The following is a 21,878-nucleotide window of genomic DNA, read 5'->3' on the forward strand; positions in this document are numbered from 1 at the left end:
GGGAGAAAGTCCGGAGCAAACACCCATTGGCGGACATTTGATCTTCCACCAATGAGATGGCTCAAATGAGATATCTTCTTCCTATTTGGCAGTCTGTCTGATGCGGAGATTCTGAAGTATAGTCGCTTCGCATACTAGAGCTGCTATGCTCGGGATAAAACCACCGAGTCGTCCGCGACTAGGGTAATTTTTCTATTTTCTTCTTCGTTTCTGCTTTTATTCTTTCTCGTCAGTATCTTGGTATTCGTACATTGCCTTCAAGAACAGTAGGTATAAGTCCAATCCGATGTTATAAGATTCATGTCTGACTGTCTATTAGATAAACCGAAAATGGCATCAAGAGCACCCCTCCGCCCCGGAGTCTACTGTCCCACAGTCACCTTCTTCCACCCCGACACTGAAGAACTCGATGTCTCTGCCATTCGCAAACATGCCGTCCGTCTCGCCAAAGCCGGTCTCGTGGGTTTGGTCACCATGGGTTCCAACGGTGAGGCCGTGCATTTGACCCGCGAAGAACGCAAGACTGTTACCCGCGAGACCCGCTCTGCTCTTGACGAAGCTGGATATAAAAATGTTACTATCATTGCCGGCGCAAGTGAGCAGAGCGTTCGTGGCACAGTCGAATTGGCCAAAGAAAGCGCTGAGGCTGGTGCTGAATATGTGCTCATTGTGCCACCCAGCTATTACCGCTATGCTGTCGGTAACGATGAGTCGATATATGAATTCTTCACTGCTGTAGCAGATCAGTCGCCCTTGCCGGTGATTCTGTATAACTACCCCGGCGCCGTGGCCGGTATTGATATGGACTCCGATCTCATTATCCGCATATCTCAACACCCCAACATCGTCGGAACCAAGTTCACCTGCGCAAATACCGGAAAATTGACTCGAGTTGCTCGCGCCCTCGATGCCATCACTCCCAAGTCTCCCTTCCCTACCAAACCCGTAGGACCCATCACAAAGACCGCCGCCAATCATCCATACGTCGCATTCGGTGGTATCGCTGATTTCACACTGCAAACACTTATCTCTGGCGGATCGGCCATTATCGTCGGTGGCGCAAATGTGATTCCTCGTACCTGTGTCCAGGTCTTTAATCTCTGGAGCGAGGGAAAGATTGCGGAAGCATATGAGCTTCAGAAGATCCTTAGTGCTGGCGACTGGGTCCTGACCAAGGCCGCGATTCCGGGCACAAAGCAGGCCATCCAGCAGTTCTATGGATATGGCGGCTATCCTCGCCGTCCGTTGGGTAGATTGAACGAGACCAGTATTAAAAGTCTCGAGAGTAACTTGCGGGAGGTTATGGAGGTGGAGAATGGGCTCCCGGACTTCGCATGAGCAACATCAGTATAGATTTCACAAGCAATGAAAGCGTATGTTTCCCTAAATGTATCTTCCTTTTCAGATGGATATAAAGTTATGAACAGAACAATAACAAAGAGTCAAAGTGATTCGGCCGATAAGCGACGCTGATAAAGATCGGACGTCCTCCGAGTCGATGGCGCGCGCTGGCGATCGGATTGGCTGGCGCAAGTGGCGGGCCGGCGGGAATTTGGCGGGATCGTTTCGGTGACGTCGAGAAGTCCGAAACAAAAAAAATATCTCAGGGCTCCCCCGCGATCAAATCCGTGCACCACTCCCCAGTACGTACTACTACGAAGAGGGTTGCCAGTGTCCACTCTTTGGCAGAAAACTCTAAGTGAAATTGTGACTGGCCAGGGTTATAACACAGAATTTCTTTGCGGGCCTTGTTTTCGCCGTCTCCTGGCCTCTGATCGCCAGACCTTCGCATGCGATGCTCGATGAATGCGCGCACAATGCTGCCCAATTCAAAGGCAACTGAGTTCGACTCGTACCTGGTGATTGGGATGGCAGACATTGGATCTTGGATATCTCGCCGCAAGATTGCCGCATTAAAGAACCCACCCCTAAAAAGTCAAAACGTCGAGTGACGATGCATGGATGCCCCGCTTGCTCGCCAATCGCTTTCAAGTTTCCGTAGCGACTAGCTAAGCTGCTCTTAGTATTCAGCCGAGACTGGACGCCGAGTACATGTTTCCTAGTGCAGAGGCTGTATCCAGATCAGCATTCCCTCAAGCCACCTGATAAGACCCGTCTGGCCGTCCGGCGTCTGCGAGCCTGTTAAATAAGAATCGCGTGCACCCCGTTGAATCATATTCCAAGTCAACTTTTATACCATTCAAATTCCTCCTCCCATATCTAGGCATAAATTAGTACCTCTCAACAACTTTCAACATGCCTTACCCAGAAGAAGCTCAGGGTTTCATGATCGATAGCCCCGATACATGGCTATCGTTCCAGAAGCGTCATGTAAGCGACAGGAGATAGTGTCGGAGAAAGAGTCTCCCGGCCGAGTGCTAATCAAGTCGCACAGTACAAATTGAAACCTTTCGAAGATTATGGTAAGATTCGGGAACATTGGATTTCACACCCACATCGTGACTGACAAATGAGTCAGACGTCGACGTCAAGGTCGAGGCATGCGGCATCTGTGGAAGTGATGTTCACACCATTAGTGGTAAATATACCGAGACTGTCAGCTCATGAAAGAACATTTGACTGACTGCCGCACAATAGGTGGTTGGGGATCCAACCAAAACTGGCCCTTGTGTATCGGACATGGTACGTAATATCCTCTTCGCCTTTTTGGCCCGACGATCGCTACTAATTGTCTTTTAGAAATTGTCGGCACCGCGATTAAAGTCGGACCGAAAGTCACAAATGTCAAGGTAGGCCAGAGAGTCGGTGTTGGCGCTCAAGTATTCTCCTGCGGCGAGTGCAAGCAATGCAAGAACGACAACGAGACCTACTGCCCCAACATCATTATGGACACGTATGGCTCCAAGTGGCCCGAGACTGGAATCATCAGTCAAGGCGGTTACTCGTCCCACGTGCGAGCCCACGAACACTGGGTCTTCGCCATTCCCGAAAAGCTCAAGACCAACTCTGTCGCTCCTATGCTCTGCGCTGGTATCACTGTCTTCTCTCCTTTGGTGCGTAATGGCGCTGGCCCCGGAAAGAAAGTTGGTATTGTTGGTATGGGAGGCATTGGACACTTCGGTATCATGTTTGCCAAGGCACTTGGTGCTGAGACCTGGGCTATCTCTCGTACTCGGGCCAAAGAGGCTGATGCCCGTAAAATCGGTGCAGACGGATTTATTGCTACCTGCGAAGAGGGTTGGGAAAAGGAACACCAATTTTCTTTCGACCTTATTGTCAATTGTGCCAACTCATCGAAGAACTTTGATCTTGCCAAATACCTTTCCATGATGGATGTTCACGGTAGATGGGTCAGTGTCGGTCTTCCCGAGGAAGAAGGACAAGTCATCAAGGCTCAGAACTTGATATCGAATGGTGTTTTGATTGGTGCTAGCCATCTTGGTAGCCGCAAGGAGATGATCCGCATGTTGAACTTGGCCGCTGACAAGGGACTTGACAGCTGGGTTGAGACTATTGACATCAACGAGGAGAATCTCAAGGAAGCTATGCAGCGCATGAAGAAGGCCGACATTCGGTATCGCTTCACGTTGACTGGATACGACAAGGCTTTCCCAGATGCTTAGACGAGACAAGTACAAAGATAGATGGATGAAAATGGAAATAATTCATTAGATTCAGTGAAGTTGAAGAAGCGATACTATTGGCAGTAGATAGCTAGGGAAAGAAGTAAAAGATTCCCAAGGTCCTTCGCTCTCTCCTCTAAGTTCCCATGTTCAGTCACATGATCTCACTCTCTCTTGGACTTCACTCCGTAGCCCATGAGAAAACATAATCGCGAGGTCAGACCGAGATAGACAAATGGAATATTGCCCCAATCCATTGTATTCCATTGAGTGATATCGCAATAGATGCCTGGCCCGAGAGGTGCTACGCTGATCAAATGGCCGATGTCAGCTATTGCAAGATTCAGAAGGAGCATTCTCCAGACTCTTCGGTCGGTGGTGACCCGGAGAACCAGCGCTTCGTTTAGGGCGAATAGCAGATACATGTTGGCAAGTTGTCGCAGCGATACATGGATACCAAGTGGGAGGATGCCAATCGACGACGGCAGGTGCTCGGTCATGGCGAGATAACGACCGGGATACAGGCCGGCGCAGATGGCCCCAAAGAGAGCAAATAGCGGTTCAATGAACAGAAAAAAGACTCTGTAGTACAGGGCAATCTCATTTGACGCCATTGTGTTTGCAGGTACGACGTTCTCGATGATCAGATATGTTTATTGGTAAATTATGGTCGAGTGTAGGAGGTCCACTCGTAGATTAACCCCAGATTCCTTCTCGATATTTGATGAAACAATGACTAAACTGTAAACAGCCGGCCCCAGATCATAGACCCTTGTCCCTTGAAAAAAGAAAAATTATAGAAGATTAGCTGAAATCAATTGGCCACTACACTGAGTCGAGCATCTGATCTGAACGCCCCATGCTGACAGGACGAATGGACTACACGAGATCGGATCATAAAACTTCCTTTCAACTAGGGAATGGAAAAGAATTTTCTTCTCATCTGGCCCGACTACGTGCATGTAGTCGGTCGCAACCGTAACGATGACCAAATAATTGGTTCTTGGCAGGATGAAGAAAAAAAAGGATGAGAAAACAGAATTTTACGGAGAAGGACAGAAACGGAAGAGGTCAGAGTGCCAGAAAAGAAAATTTTGCGTGTGAGAGTTGTCGAATAATTATGGACGGTGATTTGGCAGACGTAAAAATTAAAATAAAAATTTGGGGCAACGCCACCCCGGACATCCCAAGGGGGCACCTTGCCTCTTCAGGTGACTGCCATCACATCCTCATTTACCTACCTCTCATCCCATTGCCCTCTCGCGTTTTTTCTTTTTACTTGTTTCCAGACTTACCTTCACCCTGTCGGTCTTTCTTTTTGGACTATATATTTTTTCTTCTTTTCCTTCGTCTCACGTCCTCTTCTTATCTGTTCTTGTCATCCTATTTCGGTGGTCTTTTCTCGGTTTTGTTGTTCGGCTTCGACTTGGGAGTTCCTGGAGCGCCTCCTCGTTACCCTTTTTGATTTCATAGATCCATTTATTTCCCTGGCAGACCTACTCCGTACATATCATAGCCTGCACCCTCACAGTACCCCTTACGTCCTGCTTGAAACTCATCTATACATTCTTTCTCCACACTGTACTTTCTTTTATTTAGATTGCGTCCTCGCACGAGCACTCGTGGTCGTGCCATCGCCAGAACACCGATTCCGTTGCTGCCTCACCACTCAACCCGACGTTTCCCTCGATCATGACACTGCACGACTCATACCCTCTCCGTCCGACCCGGAGACGACCGTCGTTGCTTCTACGTGCTCGACCGAAGACTGCTGGTCCTGGGGAAATGCCTGGCGCAGGCGTTCCTTGGATGAACCCCGGTCCTTGGGCCCTGAATCCGTCCTTCAACACCGGCGACGACAGTCAAATCAGTCTTTGTCAACAGGAACATGAATGCAATGGCGTATTTGAGGAGATCTCTGTGTTTCCCGAACCGACACCACGTCATCGCACAGCAAAGAGCTTCTCCAGCATCCGTCATAGCGTTGACGGCCTGCGTGCGCTCGGCCGACGTCTCTCAGTGACCATTAGAGGGAAAGCCCCGAAACACAATCTTCATGTATCTCAAGGAACCAATCGATATGTCGACGAGGAAAAATCCTCAGGCGTTGCTCCAGAGGGAAGACACCGAAATGCTTGGTTCAAGGGGCATAGCATTAATCGCCGCCCATCGCTCCACAGTGTTTCTGCGCTGCACTCTTTCTACGCGCCGACTGCAAATGTTGCCAATTTTATTCCTGGCATGGGGTTTGAGCCTCCCGTTTTCTCAGACAATTTATCTGGAGGTGCTGCCGCTCGGGCTGCCGCCGCAGCCCAAAACGAGATGGCCAAAACAGGCCGAATTCTTTCCCCGGGAGATTCAAAAATTTTTGATACAGAAAGTGGAATTGGATTCGATCTGCGTGATCGTTCGGATTTGTCAGATTCCGAGACAGCTGTTGTACGATTAGGTTAGTTCAATCTTTGCGAACACTGCTCGTGCGAAAACCAGCTAACACCATATTCAGACCCCGTTGATTATCTACCTGCCGAACTCATTTCTCATGTATTCTCATTTCTGAACCCTGCATCACTAGTGCAGCTGGAGGCGGTTTCGAAATCTTGGAACAAAGCCGCTTCGTCGCATCATGTTTGGCGTAACGTTTTCCGCCAGAACTATGGCTTCCGATCGTCCTCGTCTACTGTGACAAGGAAGATCCAATCGGCCGGATTAGGCAAGACACTGCCTAATCAAGATTGGAAGAAGATGGCAATTGTCCGAAGAAATTTAGATCAGCGTTGGAAAGACGGCAAGGCAGCAGCCATCTATCTCAAAGGCCACACCGACACTGTATATTGTGTCCAATTTGACGAGTACGTTGGCTTCCCCTACTCTTGTTGTGGCAATTTCTGACTATGTACTACTACAGACACAAGATCATCACTGGGTCCCGCGATCGCACGATTCGCATTTGGGATGCTCATTACCCGTGGCCATGTCTAAAGGTCATTGGCGCGCCTGCTACACATCAACAACGCCAGTCACCATCAAATAACGCGAATCCACAGCCTGTGGACAACCCGCCGTTTTTTTCTATTTGCGCACCAAGCCAGCAGTGGACTGATGTTGCCGACCAGTCAATTCCGTTATCTGATTGTCACAACGCTTCAATTCTGTGTCTTCAGTATGACGACGAAATTATGGTCACTGGATCGTCTGATTTTACCTGCATTGTTTGGGATGTCAAGAATGATTACAAGCCAATCCGGCGACTCGTGGGTCACAGGTCAGGAGTTCTAGACTGCTGCTTTGATGATCGATACATTATTTCATGTTCCAAAGATACGACAATATGTGTCTGGGATCGAGAAACAGGCAGATTGGTCAAGAGACTGCTTGGCCACCGGGGACCAGTTAATGCACTGCAGTTGCGTGGAGATCTTCTGGTCTCCGCTAGTGGGGACGGTGTAGCAAAGCTGTGGAACATCGCATCTGGCCTCTGTGTCAAAGAATTCTCGAGCAAGGACCACGGACTAGCCTGTGTTGAATTCACCGAAGACGGCCGAACCATCTTGGCTGGTGGTAATGATAAAGTGATATATCAATATGATGCCAACAGTGGTGACATGGTTGGGGAAGTTGACGGACACAATGGGCTAGTTCGGTCTCTTCATTTGGACAGTTTGAACAACCGCCTTGTCAGCGGTAGTTATGATTTCAGTGTCAAGGTCTTCGACGCGACTACCGGAAAGATGACCATTGACTTCCCTGGGTGGACAACGAGCTGGATTTTGAGTGCCAAATCAGACTATCGTCGCATCGTAGCTACGAGTCAAGATGCTAGCGTCGTTATTATGGATTTTGGATATGGATTGGACGGCATAGAATTGCTGGAAGAGTAGGATAGATTTCGCCTGTTTTTACTTGCTTTTTAGATTCCCCTTGAATGTGCTTTCATTCTCCGTTCTGTACATGTTCTGTTCATGCCACTTTTCTCTTCTTGCATTGGCGATTTCTTTCCAGCCTGTTGAAAACATCTTGTAATTTTGATGATATATATTCATTTCTTGCCCGCATTCGAGCGACCACCCGAGTTGGAGTTCCTCGGTTGGGACTGCATTCTTTGCTTTGATCATATCCTGCCTTTGTGACCAGTCTGTCTCCCTTGTCCTTGCATTCTTTATAGAACATGCGTTCTGCCCAAAAGTTGCCTATAGACATGGCATGCGATAGAGTCGCTACATACACATGTTTTCTGTTATTTGATTCTCTATACAGATACATCTTTCCTTACTTGGGGTAGATAGAATTGCTTGATGTGAATTGATATACTATTACACAAGAATCACAAATCAGAGAAAGAATTTCCTCCTATACTAAGTATATTCATTCGGAAATGACTTTGGTAGGTGATTGGCGGCAGTGTTTACATAGGCTTGGCGCGGCTTTAGATCTGGTGGGGAACAATCAGTCCCGGCTGTCAAAACAAAACAAAACTTTGCCCTCTCCTTATCCCCCTACTCTCTTCGCATCTATCGTTCGAAAACCCCGAGACTCGTCTCGTCTTCATATATTTCGTTTGTCTATTCATTTCCTAGACAGTCTTCGTCTACATATTTTTTCCCTTGCGCTTGAGGTAAAAAAGGACGATCAAAGTCATTTGTTTTCCTTTCTCAAAATTCATCTTGCACATMCCCCGCCATGAGTGAATCAAGGTAAGTCGAGTGTCTAGTCGCATGTCTGCGATTATCGCTTCGGACTATCTCGAGGCGGACAGCAATACTCACTATGGTTTAGACAAGAGCTCCTAGCATGGTTGAACAACCTTCTGCAGCTCAACATCACGAAAGTTGAGCAGTGCGGCACAGGGTACGTCAAGTGTTCCCCCTTGTAGTAAATGGGTATAACCTGATTCTAACTATCATGGCGATGATTATAGAGCTGCTTTCTGCCAAATATTCGACTCGATTTTCAGTTAGTCCCCGACCACATCTACCATTCGCTCGCAATATAAGGAAACAGCTGTAGGGGCCATACACGTACTGACTTCTATTTGCGTGTTTTAGTGGATGTGACTATGAACCGTGTCAAATTCAATGTCAATACCGAATATGCATACCTTTCAAATTTCAAGGTCCTTCAGAGTACGTACTTAGCATGCATTCAAACCCGTATTCTACTTAAAGGAGTCCTGCTGACTTGCTCTTTACAGATACGTTTAAGCGTCACTCAATCGACCGACCGGTCCCTGTCGAGTCTCTAGTCAAATGTCGCATGCAGGACAACCTCGAATTCCTCCAATGGGCCAAAAAATTCTGGGACCAACACTACCCCGGCGGTGACTACGATGCTGTAGCTCGTCGCAAAGCATCAGGCGGACCGGCCACATCGGCAGCTCCCATAACAGCTGCACGCACCAGCAGCGCCGGCGCTCGACGCGGCACCACTCCCACCGGCGCAGGCGTTCGACCTCGTGTAGCAGGCGCAGGAGCGGGACCAGGCGTTGCAGCTCTGAACCAGGAGATTGCGGCACAAAAGGAAGCCATTGCGGGATTGGAGAAGGAGCGTGACTTTTACTTTGCGAAACTGCGCGATATTGAACTGTTGTTGCAGACTGCCGTTGAGGCTGATCCGGAGTTGGAGAAGGATGAGGATTCGTTGGTGAAGCATATCCAGGGCATTCTTTATTCGACTGAGGTATGTTGTTGTCCTGTGCAGGTTGTTGACGAAGAAGGAATTGCTAACAGCGCATATAGGAAGGGTTTGAGATTCCCGCAGAAACCGAAGAAGGACAAGAGGAGCTGGAGACGTTCTGATCGCACAATTTTCCGAACTGCCATCGTTGTTCGCACTTCTATTTTAGCATTTCTACCTTTGTTCTTTGATTATACTGTCTGAATACCCTCCTCCTCCTCAACCCTACCGCCCTTACGCAGCATCAGCCTCTGTATCTAGCCTATTCTACATCTTGCCGCAGCACCAGACTGTGCTTGAGTAGTTTCACCAGAAAACCGCAATTACCTTCAGTCCTGTCGTTGGCGGAGAGAACCGTAGTTGCAAAGCCCTAAAATAGTTTACTATGTCGTTAGCGGAGCCATGGATGAGTGACGTCGGCTGCAACGGTTACGTACAGAGGTACGTATGTTAGCGTCTTTGTTAGGTAAAGCCGTACATACGGCGTAACGCCATGACATGAATTGCTACTTACATAGTAGTATCTACGGCGATGTGTCTGCCATTGCCATCCTCAAACACAATCAGCTCACATAGTGCACATAGATCTTCTTCTCTTCGTCACTTAGGCTCGCATTAAGTCACGAGATCTATGTGGCTCCGCGGTCTACGTACTGGGCCTAGCTGAATGCTACCGTGGAGTAGACGAGGATTGATGTACCCTCGACTCTGTAATTGCGATCTAAGCTAACTATCCAGTGACTGCAATCAATGTCATGAACGATGATGTGATTCTCCATGTCGACAAACCCTTCCGGCTACTGAGTGCGTAGTCGTACGCCATAAATAGACACGAGCGTAATTAATGACAATATATGAGCCGTGTGTGGCAGCAAACAGCCAAACACTGGCAAACAGAACGGATGAAGAGTGGTAATCTTACGCGGCAAGGATTATCTAATTAAACATTGTACTGCTTGCGGTTTAGCGTCAGGAACGGTGGCTGCCAAGACTGGGTCTGGCGAAGTTAGTTTGACGTTTTGATTTCGATACAGCAATACAACAACACAACACCCATACATACACTCGTACGTATATATTATTTATATATTCTATGTGGAGCAAATACATACATATACCAGAGTCAAGACAGAATACAAGTGTATCGCCCAAAATGAGCTTATGCACAGCACCCTCGGTCCGTAAGTGCTAAGTACGTAACAATCAATAATTTCAGGGATCCCCGGCCAGAACGGAAAAATTACCCAAAAGCTGGGGCCGATCGGATGCTCCAGCGATGCTGATTGGGTATACCCACGGTCCAGAACGAGACACGGCACCGCCCGTCTCTCATTCACCAAACTAACCACACCAAACTCTCCTCTTTTCTTTTTGCCTCCCTCCTTCTCCTCTATCTTGCATTCCCAACTTAGCAATCGCTACCTTTGCTTCAATGATGTTGTGCTTGGGTCAGGTATTTTGTTCTACCTCCCGCCCTGCCATAAGCATCATGTGTTAGGTATCTGTTGATACGTGTCGCTCCTTTCGTCAGTCACTCCTCGGTTTCTTCTCTTCCACGGTCTGTCCGCTCTACCTTCGTTCGACCAATATCACGACTGACCGCAACCTCAGACGGACAGTCCGACTTTCTTCCTGTCGATTTATCTATCGATTATTTCTCCTGTTGGAGTATCCTTTCCTTTAGCTGCAGGTTCATTCGCTGCCCGCCGGCCGTCCACTCCTTGTCATCACATCACAATCGATGTCTCTTTGCGATCACACACTCTCTCGATTCGCAGCGCGGCTTTTTCATAGTCTCTATTCTCCTATCTACGATTTAACCTTCGTGCGATATTCCAACCTATTTTTTCTAGTGCCCAAGCAACCTAATTGAGTATTGTCTTAAATACGAATGCTGGAGTCCGTGTGCAGCCTGGACTGCCGGCCATTGTTTGAGATCGACATTGTCAAAAGAAAGAAATTTATCATACGGCAGAGGGTCTAGAGGGGGGACTTTGCCGGAACCGGGCGACAACCCCGAGGGTCGTGTGGCCGATAATGACCCACCATCACCACCACCATCATCATGGAGGGCAACAACCCCGGATGAGTGCTGCAGCGAGGAGGAAACTGAATACACCGGTCCGATTCAATTACGAACAGCAGCGCGTCGACAGCGATTATACAGGTGCACCACATACAGATCCCAAGGAACCATCAATCGGCCACTTCGACGCTATAGACGTAGATCGTGACTTACTTCGGAGAGATGTTGAAGTGACGCAGACTGTGACAGCGGTTGTGGCCACCGCAATCGATGTGATTATCGAAAGCGGGTCGCAAACCATCGCCCAAGTAACAGTTACATCACTTCCAGCAGTTGTATCTGTTCCAACGTTGGGAGTAATAACTATTCCAGCAGACTCCAATACTCCAGCGGCCGTAGCAGCAGCGGCAGGGACTGCCGGTCTCGCGCATCAAATACCTCTTGGATCGTCAGCCACGTCTGCTTTAACTACAGTACTTACAACACAAGCGTCTTCCCCTACTCAAACCACTCAGTCAGACTTAACTTTATCAACCTCATCACCTACTAGCGCTGTATCGACCACTTCTACAACTTCTACCACTTCTACACAATCCGAAACATCAAGCTCGTCTTCCTCCTTCTCCTCCTCCTCCTCCTCCTCCTCCTCCTCATCAACGACTACCGCCTCACTCACATCTTCAGAATCTTCGACCACATCATCCTCTTCAATACCCTCAACTACCAGTCTCTCATCTTTAACATCCACGGCCGGTTCATCAACCGGTTCTTCTGTTACTTCATTTTCCAATTCAGGACATACAACCTCCAGCGGCACACAATTCCCTTTATCAACTTCAACAACATCAGCTGCCAGCTCATCAGGCAGTGCTTCTGACACAGGAAAAATTGTTGGAGGTGTAGTTGGCGGAGTGCTTGGGTTATTAGCGATCCTATTATTAGCATTTCTGCTTCTGCGATGGAAGAGGAAACATGCACAACCGGCCGCTGGTGCTACGGAGGGTTCCTCGAGGGATATTCAGGGCGGTACCGGACCTCGTTCAGCTGAAATGATGTCCCAACGTTCGAGTAATACACCTATAGCAGCTGCCGCCGTCTTAGGTCGATGGGCCTCTTTTTCTTCTCGCCGCTCTGCGCCGCAAGAAAACCCTTTCATGGCACCAGGCGAGCGAGGATTCCAAAAAATATCCGGTCGTAAAATCCCCTCTGTACTTCATACAGGTGGAAACGGATATGGAGATGGGATCGAAGAAGAGGTCATCCCAGGATTACGGACTCCGCCGCTTGAAACGACCAGTCCGGTGTCACCAGTCAGTGCCATTGGTGGCGGAAGTCACCGCCATGCTCCAATGCGAGATGATTTCATTACGGCGGGTGKAGGAGCGGGCGCATTTGTCTTGCGACCATCTCCGGCTCGAACGCCGACAGCGAGTTCAGTTGATCTGACAGCTCAATCGCAATCGACTCCGTATGGGACCTCCCCTATGCGACCTGATCCATTGGGACGAACACTGTCACGATACGATGGAAGCCGAAGCAGTCGCTTTACAGAGGGCATCTGAGCAACCATATCACCTGAATCATACGAATCACGACCTAATCTATATTCTGGACATGTACTTTTGTTTTCTATATCCCATTTTCACAGCTATGGTACCTTTGACCTCCATAGTCGTTCTTCATACATACCCGATATCTTTCAAATGTTTATAGTGCCAACAGTCGACCTGTCCACTCGGCTATCTACTTGCTGGATGCATTGTATTTTTACTTTTGGGATTTATACCATTTAATACATTTATGTATTTTTTAAGTTTGCAGATCGTGCGATCGAATAGACTTTGCCCATCTAAAGCTTATCTGATACAGCTTCACTAGGGCTTATGGGTACATGCATAGTTCCATGTACAACCCATGGCAACGTAACATCTCCTCCATGCCTTTGTCTAGTCTATGGAATAATCGAGTACCTGATACAATGCCTGCAGGAAGTCACTCCATGTATCACCAGCACTGCACGTGACAGTAGTGAGGTATGGCACTGTTGCACAGACGCAATTTTGACTTTGAGGAGTGATTGAAAACATTCTGGAATGTTTCCCTGTTTGGTGGTATGCATATATCTTCTATATCAGCCACACCAGCTTGCCCGTGGTATGAAATGCGTAAAGGGTATGGATTTTGCACGAGGGTAACGTCTAAACATTTTAGTCTTTCTGGCTCAACGATATGAGCCTTGCAGTGGATGCCCGCGGTTCATGGGTTGCATCCTTGTTCATGGCCGGATTCCTATCTCAAACATATTACAGGATAAATGTTTGTTTATTTAACTGACAATAGACAGGGAAACGAACACTCTTTGAGTGGCCGGTAATTGAAAGATTGAGAGACTGTTATGTATTGGGATTAAAATATACACCATCTCCAAACTCAAACGCTATATATCAAAGTTTCGGCTTCGACTAATGGAAGAAATGAGGTTGAAGGCACAAAAGGCCCTGCCGCCTAATATACATGGCCTCATTTGGATGCTCGTGGCCTGTCACACGGAGGCCGTAACCAGACTCCAAGGGCATGCCGACTAGAGGATCGGAACCGGCACAGCCCAAAGACTTCGTTCTTGTATTACAGCTTAATTGATAGCAGTAAAGAGAAGTCGCTGGAAATCACAGCATCTTTACAAAAGATGGATAGAAAAGGAGTTGATTTATATGCAAAGCTCAGCAGGCGACAGAATTCTTGAGTCCCATCATTGACAACAGACTCAAGTCAACAATGCTGACCCTCTTCCTACTATCCTCCTATCCTTTGTTCGACTACCTGTGAGCCCTCCCAACAGTGTATACCATTTCGAGATTCCCTCAGTTAGGGCTAAGTGGACATCCTGAGTTGGCCAATGTGTTGGTGGAGCGGAGGGCTTCCGGAGTGGTCGAGGTTAGAGTTTGAAGATCTATATCACGATATATACAGTATTACGCCAAGCCGAAATCTGATGGGCTAGCATATGAATGCTTAAGTGCATGTAATTTAAGATGAGTGTTGGCCATCCTGGCAAAACAGGATTCTATCGACCGAAATATCCAAAGGGAGGTAGGAAAATGCAAGAAAGTCTATTGTCCACCAAGAAATCGTAAAGAAAAGTGCAAAAAAGAGTGTCATTTATTAATGAGTCGCCATCATTCCCTCCTCAGGCGTCACTGGCTTGGACTCTTCGTTGGGAGCAACTGCATTCTCAGAGTCGGTGGCAGGGGAAGGAGCGAGGGGGGCCTTGGAGCCCATTTCGGGAAAGTAAAGTCCCGGGGCGAAAATAGTGAGGAGGATAGCTGGGTAGAGGACCATTCTTTCGACAGTTAGTAAGAATGTCTTTCCAAACAGGAGAGAAAATGACTCACGCTCCCTCGAGGACGTAGAAAAGAACCTCGTTACGCATTATTGCGTTGCTGCAAAATTATCAGTATAAGGTTGACTTGAGAATAGCAAATACAAGACTTACCCCCATCCACCGGCCATTTCGGCAACACTAAGACCGTTAGCTGAGCGTCCTATGCTAGAGAAACGGAGAAGAAACATACCGATAAATACACCTGATCAAAATGCCCGCATATGCACACGCAATCGCGGAACAGAAAACCCTGAACCTTCTGGAATACCAAATCTGGGCCTCCGCTGAATTTCTGACCTTTTCTGACGGGTTTTTGAAATGCTTCCTAGCCGCGATGAAGAAGTCAAGCGAAAACAAGCCAAAGACAGCCAAATTGACAACTTGCAATGCAATACCAGCGATAATGATGTCGTTTCCGGTCTTGAGAGTCTTTGCGTCGATGGGTGTCTTGTCGGAGGCTGCTGCATCGACACCACCGCCGACTCCCTGCAAGCAGAGACAAAAGACGTCAAAAGGGATGAAGATCCAAGTGTAGAGTCGAGGGGTGATGCGAGAAAAGTCTGGGCCAACTGTGCGCGCAACGTGTTTGAGGGTGAGATAGATGCCGGCGCAGATGAGGGTGGGTGCAAGGATGATGCAGACGAGATCTAATTTGAAGCCTGGGTCGGACCAGGGGTTGGAGTGCATCAGGACTCGACCAATGTACCCTACGCCAGTTAATCGAGCTACTCCATACATATCCTTCTTCAACACCTGAGTGAGTACTGACCACATGTCTCGAGGGCAAATCCAGCAAATACAACCACGCCAAAGACCCAGGTCTTTTTCCATAATCCAATGCCCAAGGTGAAAATGGCGCAAAGTGCATACACCACGACGAAGAATACATTCGCGCCCAGGTTAGGGTAATAACCCAGAGTGGTCGCTGAGACGGGGCAGTCCGCCGAGACTTCGGTGCAGCTCGCGTGGCTGGAGGGCATGTTTGCGATCTCTCTGTCTAATGGAGATGATTTAAAGTTGAATACCAATTCGAAGAGTGAAAGGAATGACGGTACCAGGATGACAGATATCCAGGCGGTGTTACCGTGTTGCACGGCTGAAATAAAAGTGAGGGAAGTTAGGCTGATTAATAAATAATAACGAAAATTAACATAACTACTATGGAGTATAGTACGAACAGTAAGATGGGTCTCCACATGGGACCGTATACTTCGCATCGTCTTGGGACTGGACCATCGGCTCCAACTACGTAGCGCCGGTGGTGGAAGCGATGTAATGAACATTCGCTCACTTCCAAGGTTGATACACGCAGTGAGATCTCGGTGACCAGTCACATCGCGTTCGTTCCGTGGTGGAGTCCTAGTTTAGTGCAGTTTAGTGCTGTTGGATACGACAATCGCGAGCTGGCCCGGAGGATTTGTCGTTGCTGCTGCAATGCCAAGGTGCCGATTCAACTACAATAATATGCATGACCATCAAGTCAAGTTATCATCGTCTCTATCCTACTATGTATGCAACCGGGCGGAAACAATCCGGCTTTAGGTTTGTTTGCTGTGGAATATTCCATTTTGCAGGGCTCGTATTCATCGTATTCTTCGTCTGGCGTACTTCCTTTTTCGGTTAGCCACCTCCGCCCGATGGCCCCCGCCGCCCTGAGATTAGGGTTAAGACTTTTCTGGATCTTTCCTCATCTTACCCTATGCTTAAGTCGCGTATGTAGACTCCTTCAACGAAACTCATTCCTATGATACTTGATGTATAATTCGACGACTCTAGCCTAGATCAATTTGATTGCAAACTCCATCGCATGACGCCATGGTATCATACCCTTCCGAAACAGAAAAACAGCTTAATAGTACACATAACCAGTAGAAAATTTATCGCCGTCCACCGCCCACTCGCTCTATACCATCTGGCGCTTTCTTCAGCTTCACGCGACACTCGGGACAGAACCATTTTGCGCGTCGACTGGGCGGCTCTTTCAGGCCAATGCATTCGAGATGGAACCATTCACCTTCGCACTGTGATACTGTTAGAATCAAGTAAGTTGATTGAAGACTGAGACAACTTACATCAGGGTTCTCGCAATTAATCATCATGCCAAAACTGACATCCTTGCAGAGACAGTATCGTGGCTCATTCGGGTCAATCTTCTCCAAAACACCGTCCTCATCAATCCGGTAATCCTCGCCCTTGATTGTTTCCTTGCCTGGTGCCCGTCTTTTGGGTTTAGATTTGCGTTTGCCGTGGCTGAGAGTGGCTCCGCCCTCTAGACTCGAAGAAACAGGTCCCGGCGCGGGCCGCTTCTTCCGGCGAGCGCCTGTGCCTACTGCGGTAGTGCCTGAATCAGGTCCTGGCGTCTTAGAAGCTGGAGTGACACTCTTGCGCCGGAGGTGTTCACGTGAAACTCCCATCAGTGCCGCGTTCATCGCGCTCCCTGGCTCGATAGAAGTTGCCGCCGAACGCCGTCTCGATGATGGCCGAGTTGTTGGAGGTGTTGGGGTCGCTGCGACCTTGAGAGTCATAGAAATTGTTTCTGGACCATTTTCAAGAGTTGTAGAAGCGGCCGATCGTGCCCTGGTCGGCGGGGGGCTAGATGATGAAGGTTTAAGAACCTTGGTGGTAGTATCCAACACAGGTTGAGACAAATCTGCCGCAACGCTTGTCGCTTCCGTCGAGAGAATTTTGCCAGTGTTGCGCTTTTTGGACGGCGGTTTTGCTGATGTAGGCTGATCAGATCCTTCCACAGAGGGGTCCTCTTCCGCCTTTCTCTTTCGAGTAGTCTTCGCCCTACCCTTTGCAGGGGTAACAGGCGCGCCATTGGCTTTTGCGGAATCTGTACCAGCGACATGATCGTTTTCGCCTTGCGTAGAGAACAAACGCTTAAAGGTAGAACCGATATCACTTATCCGTTTGGCGGCCAGCTCTGCTTCTGCCGCAGCCGCAGCCGCAGCTGCAGATGCAGCTTCTTGCTCCSGAGCCATATTCTCTCGCTTCAGTCGTTTGGCCTCATTTAGAATCATACCGCGGTTGCTGGTTTTTATCTCTTCTGCTGCAGACATATCAGCAGTCGCCTCGCTCTTGCGGATAAGCTTTCCCGGTACATAAGTGTTTTCGATATCATCACAATCGATAAGTTCTTCTCCAGTGGCCTGAGCTTTCGCTTTCGCTGCCCGATACCCTTCCCAGCCTCTTCCGCCTGTCGCAAGTTCACGATTGATCATAATTTCGCTTGGCTGCCATATCGCGTTCTTTTTCATTTTCTTCCGTAGCTTGGTCATCTCCCAGTCGGTAAGTCGGAGCCAGGGCAGATCCTCACTACCGAGTTTGGCTCCTTCAGGGGGCGGTTTCAGTAGCGCGAGGGCGTTGCTTGTCGATATTCCTGCAACAGAGCTGTGCACGTTCGTACCCACTCCTCCTACTCGTGGTTTGGCGCGCTTCTTGTCCTTCTTTGGCTGCAAAGTCTCCTGCTCGGGAAGAGTCACATGTCCACCACGGCGTGATCGAGCCTTGGGGGTTTCGTTGTCAGACTGCTCCGTGCTGGCAATAGGTGAATCTGGATCAAGGCCCGCAATCACCGATCGTCGACTTCTCGATTTCGGCAAACCATTTTTGTCGGGTACCTGGCCGTCGACGCGTAGCGTAAGGCGAGTCGCACCCTTCTCCACCTTTCGACCGCCTTTGGAGCGCTTCGGGGGAGGAGTGGCGTCGCGAGATGCCGGCTTGGGTAGTAATTCAAGCTTCCTTTTGATATTTCCTAAGCGATCGTGATGACGGTCAACAACGTCGTATATTCGACACGCCTCTGCGTATGAGGCTTCGCGTGCGTTGATCGCGCGGTTTAAATGAATGGAGATCTGCTCGCGTAATTCTTGCGGATTGCGTCGGGACTCAACGGGTAATTCTGGAAGTTGGCCATAGATCTTCGTAAGTTCGTGAACTTTTTGCGTAGCAGCCAAGTATGTTTCATCCAGTCCACGGATCAATGTTAACGAGCGAATGAGGTCGGATGGTAGATACTCTGTGTAATCAATGAAGTCTGTGACAGTGGCCTGGGCATCAGGGTCAAAAGGACCCTCAAAGATCACCCCACCGCTATCATCCGTATCATCCGTCATCCTGAACATGGAGTTAATGGCGGAGAGCATCCATGGAAGGGAAGGAAGCAGCTCAGATCGAGAAACCCGTTGACTCGTGAGGTTGATCCGCCTCAATGATAACACTCGGATCAGCAATTCTCCGCATGCCGATGCAATGTGATTGGCTAGGACACAAACGCTCGATGAACAGCTACTTTTAAATCACCTACTCAATGCGTCCCTACCTAGTAAATACGAGCTGCGAAAGCGTGTTGATGCTTCCTGATGGTGTCACTATGGTCATCGCTTGAGAATGATTGCCGTAGAAAAACTACTCAACGACAAACCAGGCAACATTTCTGCAGGGCTTCATCCCAAGTTTGAGTCAAGTCAAACGTCTACAACTGGTACAAAGAGAAAAATGTGATCGTCTAGGTATACAGGCCATTAATTACCGCAGGCCACTCAACATCGAACTGATATAACCCCCGCCTTTGTTGTGAGAGCTGATCATGAAACAAAGCAGACAAACGGGCAATGGACAGATCCGTCAGAGACAGATAGGTGCTGTTTGCATTAAATTTCGGCAGTTTGTTATAATGAGATTGGGAGAATACATTGCAAGTCACGGGGTGTCCCTGCCTTTCTTTTTATCAGTTCCGACGCGATGTGTCTTCCTCTTCTTCCACCCTCCACTCAACTTGATCCCAGTCAGACTTCTCTTCTGACCTTTTCTCCATCGTATCTGTTATCTTGTTCTTCTTTCGATGAGACCCAGTTGATTGAAGATGGAGAAGGCAACACAGCGGCTCAATCTTCTGTTCCTGAACAACGAGCCCCTGCTCGAGAAAGACACTGGCTTACGTCTCCCTGTCATAAAGACAAAGCCCGAGATCCTCACCACTGCCAACCCAACTGTCGCCAATAAGAACAGAAACTTATCTCATGGCCGTCATCCAGAGCCTTCAGCCAGTGTGGTAGTCAACAATCAAATTGTGGCACCTGACAAGGTCGACACGCTTCAAACCAGATTGAATTATGGAAGGAATAAAGAGGACGGAGATGGGTTTGACGAACGCACCGCTTTTCAGTCCGGGCTTGAAGCGTCTCCGTCAGTGGTTGCACAGTCATTTTGCCCCGCCGCAGCCATCATGAAGCTACCATACAAGTACATGCGTGGTACAACAGCGGAGATTATTGGAAGGCGCTTCTTTGACAAGGGCCAATTCTGGGCAAGAGAATGGGACCTGTAAGTGATAGGTACTCTTTCGGGTTAGAAACCTGTCTCTGATTCGATTTCGTCAGCTATTACATCTTTCCTCCTCGGGATCTAGCACCAGGCCCTCTGCTTCTATTGCCTGCCTCTCAAGTACAACAATTCCTAAACCTAATCAGCAAAGATTACGAAATGCGTTTGACAATCCCAATGGACTCTGAGCTGGGGTTACTGCTGTCCTTCCAGGAGGAAGGAATACCCAAACCAAAATACCTAGGTCGCTCCACAAATAGAGATGTTAAGGATGACCTGGTCTCCACGATATCATCGCTGCCCAGGGATTCAGTGGATTTCATTGACCAGCCATCCGATGGCTTGGTGATCGCTATTGACATAGTCAATGCGTTTCGTGAAAAGTTGGAAGCTGGACTCAATGCCACAAGGAATAAGTCTAAGGCATCAAAAGAGAAGCGGCGGGCTGCGAAAATCGAGAGACAACGAAAATGGGTACGCGATCTTAAGAGAGCGCAATGTTATTTCGGGCTTCATCCTCGTTGCAAGGGTTACATAAGCCATAGTTCTGCCAAAGACGAGTTGACAGCTCCTCTGCCACCTCTTCTCCTGGATATTGTGGCTCCATACTCATTCGCAGATCATCCCATCTTCATAAGCATCGATGTGGAATGGAATGAGCGCCAGCGCAACCAAATCACGGAAGTGGGCATCTCCACCTTGGATACTCTAGACATTGCTCATGTAGCTCCTGGCCTAGGCGGAAAAAGCTGGCAACAATGGATTCGTTCTCGACACATTCGAATTAAGGAGTATGCTCATATTGTCAATTGCGAATTTATATCAGGTTGCCCCGACCATTTCGGATTCGGCAAGAGTGAGTTTGTCCCTCTTCAAGACGCTGCCCGAGTGGTAGAGAGCTGCTTCAAGCCACCTTATTCTGCTCAAGTTCCTGTGAAGTTCGTCGCTGAGGAATCCAATGGAGACACGCCAAGAGTTACGATTGAGAAAGCTATCGAAGGATACAAGTTGCGCCCTCGCAACGTAGTACTAGTTGGTCACGGCTTACATGCCGACGTCAGTTATCTCTGCGCTCTTGGTTGCGATATGTTTGCTGAAAACGTCTCAAAGATACAGTCCCCAAACTCTTCACAAGTCCTAGTGAAAGAGCCGCCTGACCACAATGCAAAATTGCTGTTTCTCGATACGCTGGATACAGCAACGATGTTTCAGGGACTTAAAAGGGATGTACATTCCCGTAGTCTTGAAAGCGTACTCGCTTCTCTCGGTATACTTGGCTGGAATCTGCATAATGCTGGTAATGATGCCCGTTATACTCTTGAGGCTATGGTACGCATGACCATCAATGCGAGAGTCGCTCTAGATAAAGGGCCACAGGAACTTTCTGGAAACTACATGGATTGGGCACTGAGGCCTCTCGCAAACAAAGACTCTGCTCTGCATGAATTAGCTTGGCAAACTGAAGTTGATCGCCGTGTTTCTGAGGTGGCGGCTGACAGGGAAGAACAAATACGAGATGATTGCAAGATCTGGGAAACTGTCACAGGGTGGGATAGTGGAAATCCGCCGACTTCCCAGGACATTGACGGCGGGGAACCAAGAGAGCTTATCTTCAACTGAGCCTGGGAGCAAATGACGCGAGCAATAAGTATTCGGTTGAATTCATATCTGGTATTGAAGTACCGCAAGCCAGGTACACGTTTATACTATGATGATAGTTTTGTCTTGTTCCAACTGAAGTTGCAGGCATACTCATCATCATTAGCCCGAAAGATGCACCACTTTGACGTCATCCAGAGTGTTGCCCCAGGTGGCCAAGTGACAATACGAAAACTACGCCTCCGGGCATTGAGATCTCCATTCGCAATTTGTGTCAATTCTTCAT

At 48.5% G+C, this 21,878-nt stretch overlaps 9 protein-coding genes across 9 annotated transcripts; 5 read left to right on the forward strand and 4 right to left on the reverse strand.

The window, feature by feature from the left end:
- Window positions 1–330: 330 nt before the first annotated feature.
- BHQ10_000426 (uncharacterized protein) lies at window positions 331–1,338 on the forward strand (the record flags this gene model as incomplete). Its single annotated transcript, XM_040876606.1, has 1 exon — window positions 331–1,338. The coding sequence occupies one exon, from the start codon at window positions 331–333 to the stop codon at window positions 1,336–1,338; it is 1,008 nt and encodes a 335-aa protein (XP_040728931.1).
- A 918-nt stretch (window positions 1,339–2,256) lies between these two features.
- On the forward strand, window positions 2,257–3,584 carry BHQ10_000427 (uncharacterized protein; the record flags this gene model as incomplete). The annotated part of the gene is made up of 5 exons (XM_040876617.1): window positions 2,257–2,331; window positions 2,396–2,423; window positions 2,480–2,539; window positions 2,599–2,643; window positions 2,701–3,584. The coding sequence occupies 5 exons, from the start codon at window positions 2,257–2,259 to the stop codon at window positions 3,582–3,584; spliced, it is 1,092 nt and encodes a 363-aa protein (XP_040728932.1).
- Window positions 3,585–3,748: 164 nt separating this feature from the next.
- Window positions 3,749–4,198, reverse strand: BHQ10_000428 (uncharacterized protein; the record flags this gene model as incomplete). Its single annotated transcript, XM_040876628.1, has 1 exon — window positions 3,749–4,198. The coding sequence occupies one exon, from the start codon at window positions 4,196–4,198 to the stop codon at window positions 3,749–3,751; it is 450 nt and encodes a 149-aa protein (XP_040728933.1).
- Window positions 4,199–5,276: 1,078 nt separating this feature from the next.
- BHQ10_000429 (uncharacterized protein) lies at window positions 5,277–7,465 on the forward strand (the record flags this gene model as incomplete). The annotated part of the gene is made up of 3 exons (XM_040876639.1): window positions 5,277–6,033; window positions 6,091–6,436; window positions 6,493–7,465. The coding sequence occupies 3 exons, from the start codon at window positions 5,277–5,279 to the stop codon at window positions 7,463–7,465; spliced, it is 2,076 nt and encodes a 691-aa protein (XP_040728934.1).
- A 799-nt stretch (window positions 7,466–8,264) lies between these two features.
- BHQ10_000430 (uncharacterized protein) lies at window positions 8,265–9,379 on the forward strand (the record flags this gene model as incomplete). The annotated part of the gene is made up of 6 exons (XM_040876651.1): window positions 8,265–8,278; window positions 8,361–8,432; window positions 8,503–8,537; window positions 8,630–8,707; window positions 8,776–9,260; window positions 9,320–9,379. The coding sequence occupies 6 exons, from the start codon at window positions 8,265–8,267 to the stop codon at window positions 9,377–9,379; spliced, it is 744 nt and encodes a 247-aa protein (XP_040728935.1).
- Window positions 9,380–11,794: 2,415 nt separating this feature from the next.
- BHQ10_000431 (uncharacterized protein) lies at window positions 11,795–12,439 on the reverse strand (the record flags this gene model as incomplete). Its single annotated transcript, XM_040876662.1, has 2 exons — window positions 11,795–12,156; window positions 12,361–12,439. The coding sequence occupies 2 exons, from the start codon at window positions 12,437–12,439 to the stop codon at window positions 11,795–11,797; spliced, it is 441 nt and encodes a 146-aa protein (XP_040728936.1).
- Window positions 12,440–14,445: 2,006 nt separating this feature from the next.
- Window positions 14,446–15,645, reverse strand: BHQ10_000432 (uncharacterized protein; the record flags this gene model as incomplete). Its single annotated transcript, XM_040876673.1, has 5 exons — window positions 14,446–14,623; window positions 14,676–14,723; window positions 14,777–14,803; window positions 14,856–15,372; window positions 15,435–15,645. The coding sequence occupies 5 exons, from the start codon at window positions 15,643–15,645 to the stop codon at window positions 14,446–14,448; spliced, it is 981 nt and encodes a 326-aa protein (XP_040728937.1).
- An 897-nt stretch (window positions 15,646–16,542) lies between these two features.
- BHQ10_000433 (uncharacterized protein) lies at window positions 16,543–18,813 on the reverse strand (the record flags this gene model as incomplete). The annotated part of the gene is made up of 2 exons (XM_040876684.1): window positions 16,543–16,686; window positions 16,738–18,813. 2 exons carry the CDS (start codon window positions 18,811–18,813, stop codon window positions 16,543–16,545), a joined length of 2,220 nt encoding a protein of 739 aa, XP_040728938.1.
- A 719-nt stretch (window positions 18,814–19,532) lies between these two features.
- On the forward strand, window positions 19,533–21,613 carry BHQ10_000434 (uncharacterized protein; the record flags this gene model as incomplete). Its single annotated transcript, XM_040876695.1, has 2 exons — window positions 19,533–19,993; window positions 20,050–21,613. 2 exons carry the CDS (start codon window positions 19,533–19,535, stop codon window positions 21,611–21,613), a joined length of 2,025 nt encoding a protein of 674 aa, XP_040728939.1.
- Between the last annotated feature and the right edge of the window lie 265 nt (window positions 21,614–21,878).

Source organism: Talaromyces amestolkiae (assembly GCF_001896365.1).
Source record: "Talaromyces amestolkiae strain CIB chromosome Unknown scaffold1.1, whole genome shotgun sequence".
NCBI classification, from domain to species: Eukaryota; Fungi; Ascomycota; class Eurotiomycetes; order Eurotiales; family Trichocomaceae; genus Talaromyces; species Talaromyces amestolkiae.